Raw genomic sequence first — 22396 nt, forward strand, 5'->3', positions numbered from 1 at the left:
ATGAAATGACCTCCACAGAGTCCAGACCTTAATATTGCATTAAAGAGGCAGCGTGGGATTGCCCAGACAGTGGAAAATATAAAACATCAAAATATTCGGCTTCTATTATATTTGTCATTTTATTATAATTATTAATATTTATTTATAATATAGTAGAATAATCTATCGCTCTTCACTTAAACATTAATGATGTTCAAAAACAATTATATATATTAATTATAAATTATATATATCTTATATATATTATATTATGTATAACAATTATATATATTGATTGTGACATTATATGATATTTATAAACAGCTAAAACAATAATGAAATGGCCTCCACAGAGTCCAGACCTTAATATTGTATTATAGAGCAGCGTGGAATTGCCTAGACAGTGGAAAAAAAGCTAAAAGTAAAAATCCATATACAGTTGAAGTCAGAACTATGAGCCCCCCTTTTAATTTTTTTTCTTTTTCTATTTCCCAAATTATGTTCAACAGAGCAAGGAAATTTTCACAGTATGTCTGATAATATTTTTTCTTCTGGAGAAAGTCTTATTTGCTTTATTTTGCTTATAATAGAAGCAGTTTTTTATTTTTTTAAAATCATTTTAAGGTCAAAATTATTAGCCCCTTTAAGCTATATATTTTTTAGAATATCTATAGGACAAACACATATTTAACCTAGCTAAATTTAAACGTCACTTTAAGCTGAAGAGTAGCATCTTGAAAAATGTCTAGTCAAATATTATTTACTGTCATCATGACAAAGATAAAATAAATCAGTTATTAGAGATGAGAATTTTAAAACTGTTAAGTTTAGAAATGTGTTGAAAACATTCTTCTCTCTGTTAAACAGAAATTGGGGGAAAATAAACAGGGGGGCTAATAATTCTGACTTTAACTGTATATAAACGAAACACTGAGGGAGCAGAGTAATTAGAGCGTCTAATTCCTAAAGCCAGCTGTATCATATTTGAGAATCAAACCAATTGTTTGAATACTAAAGCTGCGATCACATTGCACTTTTCACCCCACTGACTTCCATTCATACGCATGGGAATGCGGCAGACTGGAAACGCAAGCTAGTGCGACATGTTTTGCACGTCGCTGCATTTCAAAGTTCAAGTTAGGTAAACTTCGACCTGCGAAATCGCATCACGTGAATGCCTGAGACCAATAGATGATAAATATGGAACAAAAAGCAGGGCAACACGGTGGATCAGTGGTTAGCATTGTCACCTCACAGCAAGAAAGTTGCTGGTTCGAGTCCCAGCTGGGCCAGTTGGCATCTCTGTGTGGAGTTTGCATGCTGGGTTTCCTCCGGGTCCTCTGGTTTCCCCCACAGTCCAAACACATGTGCTATAGGGGAATTGGATGAACTAAATTGTCCGTAGTGTATGTGTGTGTGTGTGTGTGTGGGTGGGTGTTTCCCAATAGTGGGTTGCAGCTGGAAGGGCATCCGATGTGTAAAACATACGCTGGATAAGTTGGCGGTTCATTCCGCTGTGGCAACCCCTGGTGAATAAAGGGACTAAGTCGAAAGAAAATTAATGAATGAATTAAGAAGGAAAGAGGCCTGTTTTGATTTATAAATGTTTAAATGTTCTCGTTCGACATCAAGCGCTCTGCCTTTTTGGTTCTAATTAGAAGTATTTGTAACGTTTTGCTTTATTTATGAAGATTTATTGTGACATAAAGGTTTCCCCAGCTGTGTTTTATGCCTTTTATGGGACTGACTATATTTCATGGCTCAGTGGTATTGAATTTGCTTAAGCCATTAATACAATAATGCAATCAATGTCCGGAACGTCCCAGCATAGAAAATGACATTTAGGGCACACTGATGCACTGCCTTCAACAACAGACCTTGCCGAAAAGACAAAGACGGACTCCTAAACTGGAAACAAAAGATTGTCTTTTAAACTAGATTGGTCTCATTTTTTGGTGCAATTTAAGATTAAATCAAGATCCATTTTCATCAGAAGCAAAATAAAAGTTTGATTATAGTGGGTATTGCTATAGGGATATCAAGTCTTATGATTTAAAAAATTGCTTATGCTTTTTAATTTTAAATAAGTTTATGACTAAAACAAGACTGAGTAGCTGTCTTGGTGATGAGAATTAAGTTGGTTTTTCTCACATTCATATATATATATATATATATATATATATATATATATATATATATATATATATATATATATATATATATATATACATATTTGTTCTTGTTTTAGGCTTAAAAATTAAACATTTTCTTTTCTTCTTTCCTTCTGTTTTTCAGATTTGCTCTATTTAATTTTTTAAGCATAAAACGCATGTGATATATTAAAGGAACACTATATATTTTTGGCAATAGGCTCATTTTACAAGTCATCTAGAGTTAAACAGCTGAGTTTTACCATTTTTGAATTCATTCAGCTGATCTCTGGGTCTGGCAGGAGCATTTTTAGCTTAGCTTAGCATAAATCATTGAATTAAATTAGACCATTAGCATCTTACTCAAAAAATTCAAGAAAGTGTTTTGATGTTTTTCCTATTTAAAGCTTGATTCGATAAGGCTAGGAACTATACTATCATCATTTTTTAAATCATTCAGATCTCTGGGTTTAACGGGAGCACTTTTAGCTTAGCTTAGCATAGATCATTGAATCTAATTAGACTATTAGCACCTTGCTCAAAAATTTTGAAGCAAGGCTTCGACAATTTTGCTATTTAAAGCCTGATTATATGTATATAAGGTTAGGAATTATAGTCTTTTCATTCAGTTGATCTCTGGGTCTACCGAGTACACATTGAGCTTAGCTTAGCATTAAATTCAAGATATAGGTTTGATAATTCTTCTATTTAATGCTTGATTCTAGGTTGATAAGGCTATATCATTTTTTTAAATTCATTCAGTCGATCTCTGGGTCTGGGGGAACACTTTTAGCTTAGCTTAGCATAGATCATTGAATCGGATTAGACCATTAGCATCTCGCACAAAATATTTTGATGAGTTTTGATAATTGATAATTGATAAATGGGTTTTTTATTCAAAGCTTAATTCTAAGTCGATATGGCGAGGAATTATACTTCAATCTCATCTAAAGCAAACACAATGATACTACACAGTGCCTGAAAATAGTCCCGAGCTAAATAACTAGGTAACAGCACTGCATAATATCATTCCGCCTGCTGCAGCCATGGTACGGCAGCAAAGTCTCTTGATTATTATGCCAGAATGAGAGTATAGTTCCTAGAAATATTTACCTACAAATTTTTTATTTATTTATTTTTTTGAAGCGAGATGCTAATGGTCTAATCCAATTTAATGATTTATGCTAAGCTAAGCTAAAAGTGCTCCCTTTCGATCTGAATAGATAAAAAATGGTAAAACTCAACTGTTTAACTGTAGGTGACTTAAAAAAATGCCCATTTGCAAAAAAAAGTGGTGACTTTTAATGACGTTTTAGAGAATAAATTAAGAATTTCTCATAAAACAAAGCTTAATATCATAACCATTTTTTAACCAATTAGATATTTGCAATGTGTATAATCCACTTATAAATATAATGCTGTCGAGCAAAACATCTCCCAGTGCCTTCCCTTTCCTAGCTATATTGACCTAGAAATGAGCAAATTTTCCTATATATATATATATATATTTTTTTTTTTTACCTTTTTAGAAATATTTGAGGAACATGCTAATGGTCTAATCCAAATAAATGATTTATGCTAAGCTAAGCTAACGTTGCTCACGTTAGACCTGAATAGATTCAAAAATGGTATAACTCAACAGTTTAACTGTAGGTGACTTAAAAAATGGCCATTTGCAAAAAGTGGTAATGTTTAATAACGTTTTTAAAGCATGATAGTTGAATTGCTTATAAAAAACTTAATATTTTAAGCAATTTTGTCTCTTTATATACAAAGTTCTTGTTTTAACCATTCAGATATTTGCAGTGTGCATAATACACTTATAAAATAATGCTGTCAAGCAAAACATCTCTCGGTGCCTTCCCTTTCCTTTTTTCATTGTTTCAAAATGTGAATCTACATCAGCGTTATGTCTATTTTGTGTATGGCTCGGTTGCAGGCGTTTCTGTTTAAGTGTGAGGCTGACAAGTCACTTAATTGTTATGCCAGAATGAGAGTATAGTTCCTAGATACATTGACCTAAAAATTTGCTAATTTTCCTAATTATTTTATTTTTTATTTATTTTTAGAAATTTTTAAGAGAGATGCTAATGGTCTAATCCAATTTAATGACTTATGCTAAGCTAAGCTAAAAGTGCTCCTATTAGACCCGAATAGATTCAAAAATGGTAAAACTCAACTGTTGAACTGTAGGTGACTTAAAAAATGCCCAGTTACAGAAAAGTCATGATGTTTAATAACATTTTTAGAGTATACATTTCGAATTTTTTATAAAACAAGACCTAATATCATAAGCTATTTTGTCTGTTGATATAAAAAGTTCTTGTTTTAACCATTCAGATATTTGCAGTGTGCATAATACACTTATAAAAAATGCTGTTAAGCAAAACATCTCCCAGTGCCTTCCCTTTCCTTTTTTCATTGATACATAAATGTGAATCTACATCAGCGTTATGTCTTTTTTGTGTATGGCTCGGTTGCAGGCATTTCTGTTTAAGTGTGAGGCTGACAATACCCTTAATTGTTATGTCAGAATGAGAGTATAGTTCCTAGAAACATTGACCTAAAAATGTGCAAATTTTCCAATTTATTTTTTATTTTTAGAAATTTTTAAGCGAGATGCTAATGGTCTAATCCAATTTAATGACTTATGCTAAGCTAAGCTAAAAGTGCTCCTATTAGACCCGAATAGATTCAAAAATGGTAAAACTCAACTTTTGAACTGTAGGTGAATTAAAAAATGCCCATTTACAGAAAAGGGGTGATGTTTAATAACATTTTTAGAGCATACATTTTGAATTCCTTATAAAACAAGACCTCCTAATATCATAAGCTATTTTGTCTGTTGATATAAAAGTTCTTGTTTTAACCATTCAGATATTTGCAGTGTGCATAATACACTTATAAATAATGCTGTCAAGCAAAACATCTCCCGGTGCCTTCCCTTTCCTTTTTTCATTGTTTCAAAATGTGAATCTACATCAGCGTTATGTCTTTTTTGTGTATAGCTCGGTTGCAGGCGTTTCTGTTTAAGTGTGAGGCTGACAAGTCCCTTAATTGTTATGCCAGAATGAGAGTATAATTCCTAGAAACATTGGCCTAAAAATGTGCAAATTTTCCTTTTTTTTTTTAGAATTTTTTAAGCGAGATGCTAATGGTCTAATTCAATTTAATGACTTATGCTAAGCTAAGCTAAAAGTGCTCCTATTAGACCCGAATAGATTCAAAAATGGTAAAAATCAACTGTTGAACTGTAGGTGAATAAAAAATGCCCATTTACAGAAAAGGGGTGATGTTTAATAACATTTTTAGAGCATACATTTTGAATTTCTTATAAAACAAGACCTAATATCATAAGCTATTTTGTCTGTTGATATAAAAAAGTTCTTGTTTTAACCATTCAGATATTTGCAGTGTGCATAATCCACTTATAAATAATGCTGTCAAGCAAAACATCTCCCGGTGCCTTCCCTTTCCTTTTTTCATGGTTTTAAAATGTGAATCTACATCAGCTTTATGTCTTATTTGTGTATGGCTCGGTTGCAGGCATTTCTGTTTAAGTGTGAGGCTGACAAGTCCCTTAATTGTTATGTCAGAATGAGAGTATAGTTCCTAGAAACATTGACCTAAAAATGAGCAAATTTTCCTTTTTTTTTTTTTTTTTTTTTGAATTTTTTAAGCGAGATGCTAATGGTCTAATCCAATTTAATGACTTATGCTAAGCTAAGCTAAAAGTGCTCCTATTAGACCCGAATAGATTCAAAAATGGTAAAACTCAACTGTTGAACTGTAGGTGAATAAAAAAAAAGCCCATTTACAGAAAAGGGGTGATGTTTAATAACATTTTTCGAATACATTTTGAATTTCTTATAAAACAAGACCTCCTAATATCATAAGCTATTTTGTCCGTTGATATAAAAAGTTCTTGTTTTAACCATTCAGATATTTGCAGTGTGCATAATCCACTTAAAAAAATAATACTGTCGAGCAAAACATCTCCCGGTGCCTTCCCTTTCCTTTTTTTATTGTTTTATAAATGTGCATCTACATCAGCATCGGATGTTATTTGTATTTAGCTCAGTTGCAGGCATTTCCATTTAAGTGCCAGGCTGACATTTTGCCGCCGTCAGCATTTTTGCATGAATCTCAGCAGGGTTTTCAGTGCAGCTAATGCAAATACATTTGATTTTTTTGACGATGGCTCCTTTGAAGATCCAGCAGGCCCTCCGAGACAGCAGTAACACTCCTGTGCTTGTATGTGATAGACGCTCCGTCCATAGAATCGGCTGATGGGATGAATGGTGACAGCGGCTGGTTGAGAGTGTGATGTAATTTCTGATCATCGCTCTCCCTCTATTTCCCCTTTACTCACTCGCTATGTCGTCCTCCTCTTCTTTTCAGCCCCAGATGGCAATCAGTCATGTCCTCCATCACCTCGACATTTTCAATCAGCGGTTGGAGCGTCTCTGTGGGGACCAAATAGAATTTGCCCAACACGCCGGAAAGAGCAGCGCATTGACTCATTAATGATATGACATGCCGTAATGTCAAAAGGCACAGAGCAAATTCCTTTTCTTGCACAAAAACAGCTGTCGTAATTGCTCTACCTACAAATTATTTCCTGACCGATGAGTGTGCGAGGTGCTCTTCTTAAAATCCTCCCCTCCCCTGCTTCTGTGGTTGATTGTGATTGGGTGATAATGCGGACAGATGGGGCCGGCGGGAGATTTTTGCTCATATATTTAAGCGTTCGGATATGTTTGGCTGCATAATTGACTGCTTGTGTGTGCTTTAGGACAGGCTGCGAGATGTACGGCAGGCAGATGGAGACCGGGGAGCTGACGGACGAGGAGAAGCAAATCATCAACAGCGTGCTGGAGAGAGCCAAGACCATGGAGGCCATGGAGCAGGAGAGGATTGGGTGAGATTTCGTAAACAGTCACCATCAAAAATTCCCATTAAGTATTTCTCATAAAGAAAACATGGGGTGAACTTATCTCTCACATGAAATCCACCAGTAGAAACAATCCAACCATCCTGAATCGAGTACTGCACCATACATTTTTTTCTTGTTCATGCAGCATAGATATTAGCTTAGCATAGATCATTGAATCAGATTAGACCATTAGCATCTCGTTCAAAAATTTCAAGAGTTTTGATCATTTTCCTATTTAAAGCTTGATTCTAGGTCGATAAGGCTAGGAACTACACTCTTATTAGTTTTTAGTTCATTCAGTCGATCTCCGGGTCTAACTGAAGCATTTTTAGCTTAGCTTTGCTTAGCATAAATCATTGAATCGGATTAGACCGTTAGCATCTTGCTCAAAAAATTCAAGAAGAAGTTTTGATAATTTTCATATTTAATAAACTATACTCTCATATGTTTTTAATTATTTCAGTGGATCTCTGCATCTAACAACAGCGCTTTTAGCTTAGCATAAATCATTGAATCGGATTAGACCATTAGCATCTCGCTCCAAAAATCCAGACTTTTGATAACTTTCATATTTAAAGCTTGATTTTAGGTTGATATGGCTAGGAACTGTTCTTATAATTTTTTAATTCATTCAGTCAATCTCCAGGTCTAGTGGGAACACTTTTAGCTTAGCTTAGCATAGATAATTGAATTAGATTAGACCATTAGCATCTCGCTGAAAAAAAATCAATACAGAGTTTTTATCATTTTCCTTTTTAAAGCTTGATTCTAGTTGGATAAACCTAGGAACTAAACTCTTATCATTTTTTAGTTCATTCAGTCGATCTTCAGGTCTAGTGGAAGCATTTTTGCTTAGCTTAGCTAAGGTTAGCATAAATTATTGAATTGATTAGACCGTTAGCATCTTGCTCAAAAAATTCAAGAAGGAGTTTTGATCATTTTTATATTTAACGCTCGATTCTTGGTCGATAAGGCTAGAAACTATACTCTATACTAGGTTTTAAAATATTTGAATCGATCTTTGCATTTTAGCTTAGTTTAGCATAAATCATTGAATCAGAAAAGACCATTAGCATCTCGTTCAAGAAATTCAAGACTTGATTATCTTCACATTTAAAGCTTGATTTTAGGTTGATAACGCTAGGAACTATGCTCTTATCATTTTTTAATTTATTCAGTCAATCTCTGGGTCTAACGGGGACACTTTTAGCTGAGCTTAGCATAGATCATTGAATCAGATTAGACCATTAGCATCTCTCTCAAAAAAATCTGAGAGTTTTGATAATATTTCTGTTTAAAGCTTGATTCTAGGTCAATAGAGCTAAGAACTATGCTCTTATCATTTTTTAATTAATTCAGTCTAATCTCCAGGTCTAGCGGGATCACTTTTAGCTTAGCTTAGCATAGATAATTGAACCGAATTAGACCATTAACATCTTGCTTAAAGAAATTCAAGACAGAGTTTTGATCATTTTCCTATTTGAAGCTTAATTCTAGATTGATAAGCCTAGGAACTATACTCTTATCATTTTTAAATTCTTTTAGTTGATCTCTGGGTCTAATTTGAACAGTTTTAGCATAGCTTAGCATAGGTCATTAAATAGGATAAGACCATTAGCATCTCGTTCAAAAAATATCCAAAAAGAGTTTTGATATTTTTTTTATTTAAAGCTTGATTGTAGGTCGATAAGGCTAGGAGCTGTTCTCTTATGATGTTTTAGTTAATTCAGTCCATCTCTGGATCTAGCGGAAGCACTTTTAGCTAAGCTTAGCATAAATCATTGAATCAGATTAGACCGTTAGCATCTTGCTCAAAAAATTCAAAAAAGACTTTTGTTAGTTTTCATATTTGAAGCTTGATTGTAGGTCAAAAAGGCTAGGATCTATACTTGTATTATTGTTTAATTCATTCAGTCAATCTCTGGGTCTGGCGAAAGCACTTTTAGCTTAGCTTAGCATAGATCATTGAATCAGATTAGACCGTTAGCATCTTGTTAAAAAAATTAAGTGAGTTTTGTTAATTTTCATATTTAAAGCTTGGTTCTAGGTCAATAAGGCTAGGAACTATAGTCTTATTATTTTTTTGAATTCATTCAGTTGATCTCCGGGTCTAGTGGGAACACTATTAGCTTAGCTTAGCATAAATCATTGAATTAGATTAGATCATTATCATCTTGCTTCAAAAATTCAAGCCAGAGTTTTAATAATTATCATATTTAAAACTTGATTCTAGGTCGATAAGGCTAGGATCAATATTATTATGATTGTTTTAATTCATTCAGACGATCTCCGAGTCCAGCGGGAACACTTTTAGCTTAGCTTAGCATAGATCATTGGATCGGATTAGACCATTAGCATCTCGTTCAAACAATTAAAGAGTTTTGATAATTTTTCTATTTAAAGCTTGCTTCTTCTTCACTTTAAGGTTAGCCCATTCACACGGGGTGTCAGCGTCAACGCTTTCCAATAACTTTAAATGGGTGACGTAAGGCGTTGCCGAACTGCATTGTGGATCCGTCGGCGCCGCTTCAGAGGAGTTGCTCGCTGCAGAAGTTGGGACTAGCTCAACTTTTCAAGCGTTGACGTAAGCGTCAGCCAATCAGATCGCTGCATGCAAATACACCAGCTAGACAGTGGCCTATTGCTGACTGAATTTCATTGGCTGACACTTCTATGACGATCCCTACAGCCCCAACTTCAGACACGCCTTCAGTCAAGCGTTGACGCTGAAGCCTCGTGTGAATGGGGCGTCAACAAACCTAACTCTCTAAATAAAACTCTTTGTGCAAATGTGCTCTAGGATAAATTCTTAAAATAATTCATACAAATTTATTTTGTGCCTTTTGCAATTTTTCCTTCATACTCTGTGAGCAGCTACTACACCAAAAGGGCGTAAGATAATCAATATGAGGTTGAATCAAAGCTCCTGCCAATAATTTTAAAGCATGAACATCCGACAGATCAGCTTGCCTTGCTAAGAACCACATTTGTCCACATCTCTTTGTAAAAACCTTTTTTGCCGTAACATCCCCTAATAATTTATTATCTAGGAAACATCCCAAATAAACGACAACATTTTTGTAAATTCTTTTAAAATTAACCTTTTTTTTTATATATACATAATAAAAATATGAATTTTTACAAATTTTGTATATTTATTTGACGCTGCTTAAAGAGGAATCTTCCATAAAAAACAACAAAAGAAAACATTCAGCCTTCCATTGCTTGACCAAACCAATTTTCAAGCCAACTATTTTTCCTCAAGCTCCCATTAGCTCACCCAAGACTGGACTCGATAGTTTCTGTAGAAAAGCAATACTGACCAACACCTGAGTCCCAGCGACAGGGGGACATTGCTTCACAGTTTCCTCTCATTCTGCAGAGCAACTCAGGCCAAACACATCTGTCCAAGTGATTGAGAAGAAGAGCGTGTTTAAGTTTTTTGTACAAGCCGAGAGTCAGCCGAGGAATGTACTGGAAGAAATTAATAGTGCTAACTAGACAAGAATTACACTGCCTTTACTCTCCCCCACTCTCTCTCTCTCTCTCACTCAGCACTTTGCCTGCAAAAGCGCTCTCTTACAGCTCATCAATGCGTTTGTAGCAGGATTTAACCATTTGGAGGAGAGTATGCTGACGTTATATCTTGGTTCCTCAGGCGTCTGGCAAATCGCCTGGACAGCATGAAGCGTTCGGCCTGCGGTGATGGTTACTCCCGCTGTTTACTCTGCGGACAGCAGTTCGGCCTCACCGGTGTCAGCGCTGTCGTGTGTGCAGAGTGTAAAAAGGTACCCTATTGATTAAATGGAAATAGAAAACATCATTTTTTTGCTCACCCTTACTTGTTCAAAAACCTACATAAGAAATATTTGGTGTATGTTGCTGTTGTATATTAAGAATATTATGAACTGCTGTAGCCGTTGACTTCAAAAAGTCTATGACTGCATCCAAAACCGCCTACTACTCAGTCGGTACTGCGTTTGAGTTTAAACGTACTGCTCGGCCGTTAGAAAAGTACGTTCTATACAGTATGAATGTGAAAAGTATAAATGGAATTCGGACGTACTACATCCGTCATTTTGTCATGGTCACGTGACCTATCTGTGTCAGTTGCGTCACTTCACTTCCATTCATGAATTCTCTCGCAGGGCGTTATTGAATAGCGCAGCGTGCATGGAATGCGCACTCCAGAATCTCGCCGGAAGTAGTAAGTCATCCGGGTACTTCTCGCATACTGATTTTCGAATTCAGTAGCTGCGTCCCAAATGGCACTCTATACACTATACTCTATGTACTTATGCACTTACACACTCAACAGGATCGTATATGTATGTAGTGGCGTCCCAAATGGCACACTAATGCTTTTTTACTAAGTTGAAATTCAAACCGTTTCCCTGATGACGTTTGACGGTTGCCAAATCAGTGAAATAAATGACTGAATTATCAAATAATACCTGCCGTGAGTATAACCGCATTCACCATAGGGAGGCGCTGTAATCACTCTCATAGGAGAATTTTGCTGTATCAGTCCAAAATAAAAAAAAGTTATCCAACATGTGCGCCTGATAGCTCCGCCCCTTTCGCTACATGAGCAAACCTGCGGTCGTTGAGTGCGTGAAGTGTCCATCATCACACACTTCATTTTACGGGCTGAATGAGTGCATCATCCGGGTATTTAAGAGCGCACTTACTAATTTTTAGAGTTTTCAATGTGAATTTACACTATTTATGCTACAAAATGGCGTAGAATATTGCATAAGTATGCAATTTGGCATGCAGCTTATGAATTCGGACATACTACCCGGCTCGCATACTGATTTTAGCATACTGTATAGTATGGAAGTATGCGGTTTCGGATGCAGCCAATGTTTTCAGTGGTGTTTTTAGCAGCAATGCTAATTCAGTAATTCAACAAATTACTGTTTTAAATTACAGTAAAACTCCGGTTGCTCTGTGAATGTGTTCACATTTTTCTACTGTAATTCGTTTTGTTGAAACATCATGCAGACTTCAGATTGAAGGCAAAATTATTAGCCCTCCTTTTACAAATATTTCCGAAATGCTGTTTAAGAACTCCCAGTTGTCCCAGTATTTCCTATAATATATAGTTGAGGTCAGAATATTAGCCCCCCCCTTTGAATTAAAATTTTTGTTAATATTTCCCAAATGAAGTTTAACAGAGCAAGGAAATTTTTTACAGCATGTCTGATAATATTTTTTCTTCCTGGGAAAGTCTTATTTGTTTTATTTTGGCTAGAAGAAAAGCAATTTTTAATTATTTAAACACCATTTTAAGGGCAATATTATTAGCCTCTTTAAGCTATAGTTTTTTCGATAGTCTACAGAACAAACCATCGTTAACTTGCCTAATTACCCTAACCTGCCTAGTTAACCTAATTAACCTAGTTAAGCCTTTAAATGTCACTTTATGCTGTATAGAAGTGTCTTGATAAATATCTAGTCAAATATTATTTACTGTCATCATGGCAAAGATAAAATAAGTCAGTTATTAGATATTATTATTAAAACTATTAAGTTTACAAATGTGCTGAAAAAAATCTGCTCTCCGTTAAACAGAAATTGGGGGAAAAAATAAACAGGGGGGCTAATAATTCTGACTTCAACTATATATATATATATTATTCCTGAGAAAGCCATATTTCATTTATTTAAGATGAATAACATTTTTAAGGTCAATATTATTATTATCCTCTTTAAGAAATTGCCCCCCCCCCCACCCCCCAATGCACTACCAATGCAGTCCATTGACTTGCCTAATTAACCTAGTTAATTTAAGTGGCTGAATACTAGTGTCTTGCAAAATAACCAAAACAATATTATGCCAGCATGTCAAAGACTAAAGAATATAGTTATTGTTATACATAGAGTTATTAAAAATGAGTCATTATAAATGTGTTAAAAAAACTTGACAAATAATTCAAATTTTACAAGAGGGCTACTAAAATTGACTTCAACTCTACATTATCATTGAGCCCTTCAGCAATTTACCTAATGCATGTCCTACAATAACGATTGTCCAAAAATAACCAGGCAGAAATGAGTGAGCGTTATGCACTTATCTTTATTGCACCCTTCTCATTTTGGAGCCGTGCGCACTTTTAAGAGGGGATGCCAATCAGGTTATATGATTTAAAATAATGACACATGGTCTGTCTTTTGTGACACATGACATAAAGATCAATAGATTGTTTATTGATCTCAGAGGGGATGTTCAGTGTGTGGCCTGTGTGTGTGTTTCAGTAGTGATGGCACTCCAGAGAGTTAATGCCATCTGAGTGTGTTTACACCTGCGCAGCTTTACCTCCTGAGGGATGTTTTTGTGTTTTGCCCCCACAGAACATGTGCACTAAGTGTGGCGTTCAAAGCGTCTGTCGTTCTGGTCCAATTTGGTTGTGCAAAATCTGCTGTGAACACAAAGAGGTGAGATGCACCGAGTCACATTTGAGGCCACGCTGACACTGAAGCAATGCTTTTGTTTGTGCTACTGTTGAATTACTGTATATACAGCTGAGGGCAAAAGGATTCACCCTCCTGTGAGATATTTATTCTTTTCAAATATTTCTCTACAGATATTTTATGAAATAAGGCAAATTTCACAGTGTTTCCTATCATATTTTTTCTTCTGAAGAAAGTCTTATTTCTTTTATTTTGGCCTGGTTAACAGCAGTTTTTAAAACCTTTTTAGAGTCAATATTATTAGCCCCCTAAGAATTAGTTTTCAATTGTCTACAGAACAAACCATCGTTATACAATGACTTGCCTAATTACCCTAACCTGCCTAATTAACCTAGTTAAGCTGTTTTAAAGGGATAGTTCATTACAGTTCATTCATTTTCCTTCAGCTTAGTCCTTTTATTAATCTGGGGTCGCCACAGTGGAATGAACCGCCAACTTATCCAGCACATGTTCTACGCAGCAGATGCCCTTTCCAGCTGCAACCCATCACTGGGAAACACCCATAAACTCCCTTTCACACACACGGCCAATTTAGCTTACCAAATTGACCTATAGCGCATGTCTTTGGACTGTGGGGGAAACCGGAGCACCCGGGGGAAACCCACACCAACATGGGGAGAACATGCAAACTCCGCACAGAAATGCCAACTGACCCAGCCAAGGCTTGAGCCAGTGACCTTTTTGCTTTGAGGCAATTTTCCATTTTGTGTGAACTATCCCTTTAAGAAACATATAAATGTGACTCCAAGATACACATACATAATACAGCTAAAGCTCTACACTCACTGGCCACTTTATTAGGTACACCTTATTAGTACTGGGTTGGCCCCCTTTTCCCTTCAGAACTGCCTTAATCCTTGGAGGCATAGATTCTAAAAGGTACTGGAAATATTCCTCAGAGATTTTGCTCCATATTGACATGACAGCATCACGCAGTTGTTGCAGATTTATCAGCTGCACATCCATGATGCCAATCTCCCGTTCCACCACATCCCAAAGGTGCTCTAATGGATTGAGATCTGGTGGCTTTGGAGGCCATTTGAGTACAGTGAACTCATTGTCATGTTCAAGAAACCAGTCTGAGATGATTCACGCTTTATGATATGGTGTGTTATCCTGCTGAAAGTTGCCATCAGAAGATAGAGACACTGTGCTCATAAAGGGATGGACATGGTCAGCAACAGTACTCAGGTAGGCTGTGGCATTGACACCATGCTCAGCTGGTACTAATAGAACAAAAAAAGTGTGGCAAAAAAATATCCCCCACACCATTACACCACCACCAGCCTGAACCGTTGATACAAGGGTGGATGGATCCATGCTTTCATGTTGTTTACGGCAAATTCTGACTCTAAACGTCCGAATGTGGAAACAGAAATTGAGACTCATCAGAGCAGGCAACGTTTCTCAAATCTTCTATAGTTTTGGTGAGTCTGTGTGAATTGTAGCCTCAGTTTCCTGTTCTTAGCTGACAGGAGCGGCACCCGGTGTGGTCTTCTGCTGCTGTAGCCCATCCGCCACAAGGTTGGACGTGTTGTGTGTTCAGAGATGCTCTTCTGTAGACCTCGGTTGTAACGAGTGCTTATTTGAGTTACCGTTGCCTTTCTATCAGTCTGGCCATTCTCCTCTGACCTCTGGCATCAACAAGGCATTTGCACCCACAGAACTGCCGCTCACTGGAAATTTCTCTTTTTCAGATCATTTTCTGTAAACCCTAGAGATGGTTTTGCGTGAAAATCCCAGTAGATCAGCAGTTTCTGAAATACTCAGTCTGGCACCAACAACCATGCCACGTTCAAAGTCACCTAAATCCCCTTTCTTCCCCATTCTGATGCTCGGTTTGAACTGCAGCAGATCGTCTTCACCAAGCCTAAATGCTTTGAGATGCTGCCATGTGATTGGCTGATTAGAAATTTGCGTTAACAAGCAGTTGGACAGGTGTACCTAAAAAAAAGTGGCGGGTGAGTGTATGTGTTTTACAGTGCAGTGAATCCCATTTAAGCAAATTACCATTTAAATAAGCATCAGTCTGGAGCTGGAATGGCAGAAATAAATTTTTTTTCAAAACAGGAATTCAGACATGCCCCGTTATTATGAAATAAAACGTCAGCAACTGAGGGGATTAAATGTAAATGGGATTCGGGCTTCATGATCTTGTTGCATTAAAGAGAGTCACATCTCCTGCTGCTACTGACCCCGTCTGACAACTAGACTAACCGTGACTTCCATCCTCAAAGAGATGAATCACCTTATCACAGTCGACGTGTATTTGAAAATCAGAGCTGCTATCTATTTATATCCCAAATGTTATTTATAGGACGTTTCTTTAGGAATTGGGAATGTTGGCTCTATTTTGAAAGCACAAGCATTTCTGAATATTAGGGCTCTTTTTTTACGGTCCATGCGCAGAGCGCAAAACGCAGGGCGCAAACGCTTTCAGGGCGTGTCAGGACGCGTTTTTGCTAATTTAAGGACGGGAAATGTGCCTTGCGCTTCGGCGCATGGTCTAAAAGGGTTGAGTTTATTTTCTTAATGAGTTATAGGTGTGTTTTGAGAATAAACCAATTAGAGCCTCATCTCCCATTCCCTTTAAGAGCCAGCTGCGTCACGCCAAGAGCGCATTCACTATTTACAGGACACAAAGTAAGTCTAAGTGGAAAAAATGAGCATTTCACAAGCAAACAGTTCACAGTTAACAGTTTTTTTAACAGAGAACTGTTAAACAGAGCATCTTCTGCGTGAGAATAAGAGATAAATGATCTACTTTCACTTTCGCTCTTGGATAGGGAAACCTTTTCGCACAGACATCAACTAGTCTATAAATAAATAATTTTGTTTGTTAAGCGCAAATATTCATTTCAAAACTATTTCTAAATTCAGTTCTAATTTCCAGCAAATGAATAAATGAACAATAATAACAAAATGTGCTCAAAAGTTATATCCTAAAACACATGCTGTGCCCCATATGGTCTAAAACCTGACAGGTGGGCAGATCTAAGCTTGTTTTAATAAAACAAATATAAATATGGATATAATAATAATACTGCTAATAATAATAACATTATACAAAAGCAAATTGTTAGGAATGAACTGAAAAAGCCTCCCGAGATGAAGAAGACATAAAAGCAGTGATTTTTCATATTTATGTAGGCTAGTAAATAATATGTTTTGTAATATTTTAATCCTTTATATTTATATTCTATATCTATTCTTATTATATCCTATATATATCCTTAATATTTACATGTTTTCATATGTAAAGATATTTGCCTATTGCTCTCTTGTGTGTATTAAGCAGTGTGTAAGCGAGGCGTAACTCTGCGCCGGAGTTTAGACCGGGTTTGTTTTGGTCTAATGAAAAATCTATTATAGTTTCTCAAAATAGCAGCGCGCCAGCGGTCCGCCTCAGAACACCTTCCTTTTTAGACCAGAACGCCTATGGGCGCACATATGAGCGCTAATGCATTTGCTATTTAAACAGCGTAGCGCAACGCCTCAAAACCACTCTTGCGCCAAGCTGAAACTACCAAAAGACTATTGCGCCGTGTCTTGCACCACACTGCGCCGGGTGTATGATAGGGACCTAAATCTTCGGAAATGAAAGATGTTTAGACATGAAGCAATTACAGAAATTCACCATACAGTTTACAGTAACATCAAGATCACATTTAGGATGAAGTCAATATGAACAATACTTGTACAGCATTTATTAATCATAGTTTAACATTTACTAATGCATTATTAAAATACAAATTCATGCTTGTTTACATGAGTTAATGCACTGTGAATTTTCTTTCTTTACTAACGTTAACTAATATGAATAAACACTGTTATTATTGTATAGTTCATTGTTTATGTTAGTAAACGCATTAAGTAACATTAACTAATACAACCTTATTGTAAAGTGTTACCGAACATAAATATATTTGGGCAACCCAAGCTCATTGTGAAAACGTACCCCTATATACATTTCTGGAGATCATGAAATGTGTGGCAGGAGTTACGCTTATTGTCGTTTTTGTTTTCGCGAATCCACCAGTGGCCGCCGTGTATGCTTTTGAGATCTCAAATTTGTTTTGAGAGTGCCATTCGTATCTGCTCTTCTCGAGTAAATCCACTAGAGGCCGCTGTCGACTGACTGACTGACTAACCGATCGACGATATATATATATGTGCAGAGTTAACACGAGACTCTTATCGTGCGATAAAAAAAAAATCGCCGTTAATCTATTCTCAAAGTTGGTTTGGGAGCTGGGTCTATTCTACGCAAGAATAAAATATGGTACGCCTCTTTAAAATATGGTGACTTTCACCTAAATATTTTAGCGTGGATGTATACCTGACCGGTGAGCCATCTTACAAAAGAGTGCCCTTCTGAATCAAATTAGCAGGATGCCTGACTGCAGCTTTAACTGCAGTTCGGCAGTTTCACTTTAACTCATGAACATTTCATTCATGCCCCCGTGACAAACTGGGGTATTAGACGCAAATAAGGAGTAAGGACTGGTGAGAGTGTTATGGAATTTAATAACGCACGCCAAATGGAAAGAAAAAAAACTTCCGCATTTTGTGATGTGTGTTTGTGTGCGGTCCTTTACTGACAGCCGCGTGTGTGTGGATCTTGTCGGAAAACATGACGAAAAGTCCTTCATGACGGTAACAGTTTGATTGCGGTGTTTACTTCAGTAATGCCACTAATATAGTAGATCAGTTTCCCAAGCAGTTGGTGATGCATTTTGGAAACAGGAGACGAGTCCCTGGCTTGAGAAACCCATTCTCAAAGACTTGTTAATAATAATAATAATAATAATAATAATAATAATAATACCTTTTATTTTTAGGCGCCTTTCAAAGCACTCAAGGACACCTTACAGCAGATTACAAGTACATCATAAAAATACAAGCAGTAAAAATGACAATCAGCATAAAATTAAACCAGCAAATCATTAAAAGCTATCCTAAACAAAAACGTCTTTATCTGAGATTTAAAATTGGAAATAGAGTCCATCTGGCGAATGTGCAAAGGCAGGGAATTCCATAACTTTGGTGCTGTACAACTAAAAGCCCTGCCTCCAAATGACTTCATCTTAAAGTGTGGGACAGATAACAGTTCAGCAGAAGATGATCTCAGTGAGCGTGAAGGAGTGTACAATTGAAGAAGATCAGAAAGTTAGTGAGGGGCCAGGTTATGAAGAGCTTTGTATGTTAAGAGGAGGATTTTGTATTGTATACGATAGTGAACAGGAAGCCAGTGCAGGTGAAAGAGAATTGGAGTTATGTGATCAGAAGTACGCGAGCAGGTAACTATCCTAGCGCTGAATTCTGAATCAACTGTAGTCTATCAGGAATACCAGAAAGAAGCGAGTTACAGTAATCAATCCGTGATGTAACCAAAGCATGAACAAGCACTTCAGTACTTTGTTACGATAGTGAAGGGCGAAGTCTTGCAATGTTACGCAAATGAAAAAAGGCAGAACGTGAGATATTGCTAATTTGAGAACTAAATGAGAGCATGCCATCCAGTATAACCCCAAGACTTTTCACGCGGGTTGAGAAATTGACTGGGGAGTTATCAACAAACAGGGTAAAAGATTGAGCTTTGGATAAAACAGATTTTGAGATTTTGTTATTATTAGAGTTTGCTGGATAACATTATTAATTATTATTATTATTATTACGTTTTCATTATTCAGATGGGTTTACAAAGTCTGTTTGCCTTTTTGTAAATTTACAGCATTTCAAATTACTAGTTGCTTGAAGAGTAGAACAGTAGCCAATCTAAAAGAGAAAAAGGCTACTGTTTTAATGAAATTTACATTTCCCCCTTTGGCTGTATTCTGTTTTATGCCACAATTAAGTTTAGCAGTCTCTTACAATTCAGTCAAAGCATGAGCAGGAGTTCAAGAGTTTGCACAAATACGCCTGTTATTAGAGGCGAATTAGAATACATCAGCATGCTAAAAACCACTGTTTTTGTTTTTTCCCAAAGATGCTGAAGCAGTCTGGTGCCTGGTTTTTCAAAGGTTCACCGCAGCAGGTTTTACCCGCTCCTTTGGCCATCTCTAATCAGAGAGAACTCAGTACGTCCAGAACATCCACCAATCCATCAGCCAATCAACAATCTCCAATAACTTCACAGACAAAAAATGCAGGTAATCCGTCCAGTAGGCATGGGCCTGTATGATTCTGATGGTATCATAACCTTGGATAAACATTTCAGTTCCTGGGGATCACGGTATTGTGATCACTGCTCTAAAATATATACTTTTTAAAATTTCTGGGTAAAAAACAACTCCCCCCCCCCCCCCCCCCCTTTGAACACAATTTATACAGAGGGGGAAATAAGTGTTCAACACGTCACCATTTCTTCCAGAAAACATATTTTTAAAGGTGCTGTTGACTTGAATTTTTCACCGGATGTTGATAACAACCAAAGAAATCCATATATGCAAAGAAAACAAATCTAATTAGTTAACAAATGAAGTCATGTGTGATAAAATGAAATGATGCAGGGAAAAAGTATTGAACACATGAAGAAAGGAAGGTGTAGAAAGGCAGTGAAAGCCCAGACAGCAGCTGAAATCTCTCAGTAGTTCTTCAGCAACCCTCTGTCCTTCGTCATTTTAAATGAACTATTATTAGTTCTTCAGTCCAACATCTAAATTAGCCCCCAAAAAGTATTGAACACACGATGAAAGGAAGGTGTAGAAAGGCAGTGAAAGCCCAGACAGCAGCTGAAATCTCTCAGTAGTTCTTCAGCAACCCTCTGTCCTTCGTCATTTTAAATGAACTATTATTAGTTCTTTAGTCCAACATCTAAATTAGCCCCCAAAAAGTATTGAACACACGAAGAAAGGAAGGTGTAGAAAGGCAGTGAAAGCCCAGACAGCAGCTAAAATCTCTCAGTAGTTCTTCAGCAACCCTCTGTCCTTCGTCATTTTAAATGAACTATTATTAGTTCTTTAGTCCAACATCTAAATTAGCCCCCAAAAAGTATTGAACACACGAAGAAAGGAAGGTGTAGAAAGGCAGTGAAAGCCCAGACAGCAGCTAAAATCTCTCAGTAGTTCTTCAGCAACCCTCTGCCCTTCGTCATTTTAAATGAACTATTATTAGTTCTTCAGTCCAACATCTAAATTAGCCCCCAAAAAGTATTGAACACACGATGAAAGGAAGGTGTAGAAAGGCAGTGAAAGCCCAGACAGCAGCTGAAATCTCTCAGTAGTTCTTCAGCAACCCTCTGCCCTTCGTCATTTTAAATGAACTATTATTAGTTCTTTAGTCCAACATCTAAATTAGCCCCCAAAAAGTATTGAACACACGAAGAAAGGAAGGTGTAGAAAGGCAGTGAAAGCCCGGACAGCAGCTGAAATCTCTCAGTTGTTCTTCAGCAACCCTCTGCCCTTCATCATTTTAAATGAACTAATATTAGTTCTTCAGTCCAACATCTAAATTAGCCCCCAAAAAGTATTGAACACACGAAGAAAGGAAGGTGTAGAAAGGCAGTGAAAGCCCAGACAGCAGCTGAAATCTCTCAGTAGTTCTTCAGCAACCCTCTGCCCTTCATCATTTTAAATGAACTAATATTAGTTCTTCAGTCCAACATCTAAATTAGCCCCCACCCACCCCCCAAGAAACATACATGTATAATGGGAACAGTATAACAGGAAAACTTTAGAAAAGTTTTCCAAACCACTGTAAACCTTGAAACCTCTTATCATCCCATGCCCACTTTCCAGTTTAGAACTGATTTGCAAATTACACATTAAAAATTCTGAATACTGTGCAGTTTTCATGCATTTTGCCTTAGGCTTGGGTAATTTATTGTAATGTTTTCATAACTCACGATTCAAAGGATCTGATAGTTTTTCTTTCCATCCTGGGATAATTGCCTTGCATTTCAGAAAGCGTTCAGGTCACCGGCAGAGAGCAGCAGATATCTGGTAAGTGTCCCGCATTTCAATAACATTTAATATCAGCAAGAGGAAATGAGGCATAAGATGAATCACGCAGTATCATTTACTCGCTTTCTCCCATGCTCAGCAGAAACCATGCCCGCTAAACGGGAAGAGCGTTCTGTCATATCCCAAAGAGCCCTAGAGGAGGACGGAGGGAGACACAGGAGCACGGTTCAGTCCGACGCCGCAATGGAAGGACAAACTTTCTCACCTGTGGTCAAGCGAGAAGTGCCGGTGCAGAGTTCCAGACCTCCAGCGTCCAGCTTTTCCACAACTCCAATACAAAAAGGTGAGAGAATTTATCATGTAGTGGTTATGATTCAGCATGGACAACTGCATGTCATTACACACACACACTTGTTTCTATATCCAAGTGGGGACTCTCATATATGTAATTATATTTTTACAATACAAAACATACAGTTGAAACCAGAAGTTTACACACACTGTATAAAAGGCACATGATTTAAAATAAAGTCAGATGTTAATTTGACTAAACTTTTTCTCTTTTAGGTAAGTTTGGATTATTATATTGTTTCTGCTTAATAGCAGAATAACGAGAGAGATATTGTTTGAAAAATTTGGTAATTTGAAAGTCATGTTTACATATAAGATTATTCTGCCTCTGAAAAAGCTCAGATGATGGTGTCAAGGTTTTGAAAGTTTCTGACTGGCTAATTGACAACATTTGAGTTAGCTGGAGGCACAACTGTAGAATAGCATTTAAGGAAAACCTCAAACACACTGCTTCCTAGTGTGACAACATGGGAAAATCAACAAGCCAGAATCAACAACAAAGCCAGATTACAAATTGCTGAATTACATTGGGAAAAATACTAAGTTTTGGAGACATGTCCTGTGGTCTGATGGAGCTAAGATTGAACTGTTTGGCCATA

General features: G+C 36.8%; 1 protein-coding gene across 5 annotated transcripts in view; it reads left to right on the forward strand.

The window, feature by feature from the left end:
* rph3aa (rabphilin 3A homolog (mouse), a) overlaps nucleotides 1-22396 on the forward strand; it is a 53829-nt gene that overhangs the window by 13083 nt on the left and 18350 nt on the right. For 2 of the 5 annotated variants that reach the window (XM_073914354.1, XM_005172601.6), the window contains 6 exons: nucleotides 6925-7050; nucleotides 10724-10853; nucleotides 13423-13506; nucleotides 19532-19694; nucleotides 21447-21485; nucleotides 21586-21789. In XM_073914354.1, the coding sequence (XP_073770455.1) occupies nucleotides 6925-7050; nucleotides 10724-10853; nucleotides 13423-13506; nucleotides 19532-19694; nucleotides 21447-21485; nucleotides 21586-21789 (746 nt within the window). The remainder of the gene's footprint in view (nucleotides 1-6924; nucleotides 7051-10723; nucleotides 10854-13422; nucleotides 13507-19531; nucleotides 19695-21446; nucleotides 21486-21585; nucleotides 21790-22396) is intronic. The other 3 variants (XM_005172603.6, XM_005172602.6, XM_073914356.1) reach the window with 3 other exon arrangements.

The sequence above is a fragment of the Danio rerio genome, chromosome 10 (assembly GCF_049306965.1).
Source record: "Danio rerio strain Tuebingen ecotype United States chromosome 10, GRCz12tu, whole genome shotgun sequence".
Classification (NCBI taxonomy): domain Eukaryota; kingdom Metazoa; phylum Chordata; class Actinopteri; order Cypriniformes; family Danionidae; genus Danio; species Danio rerio.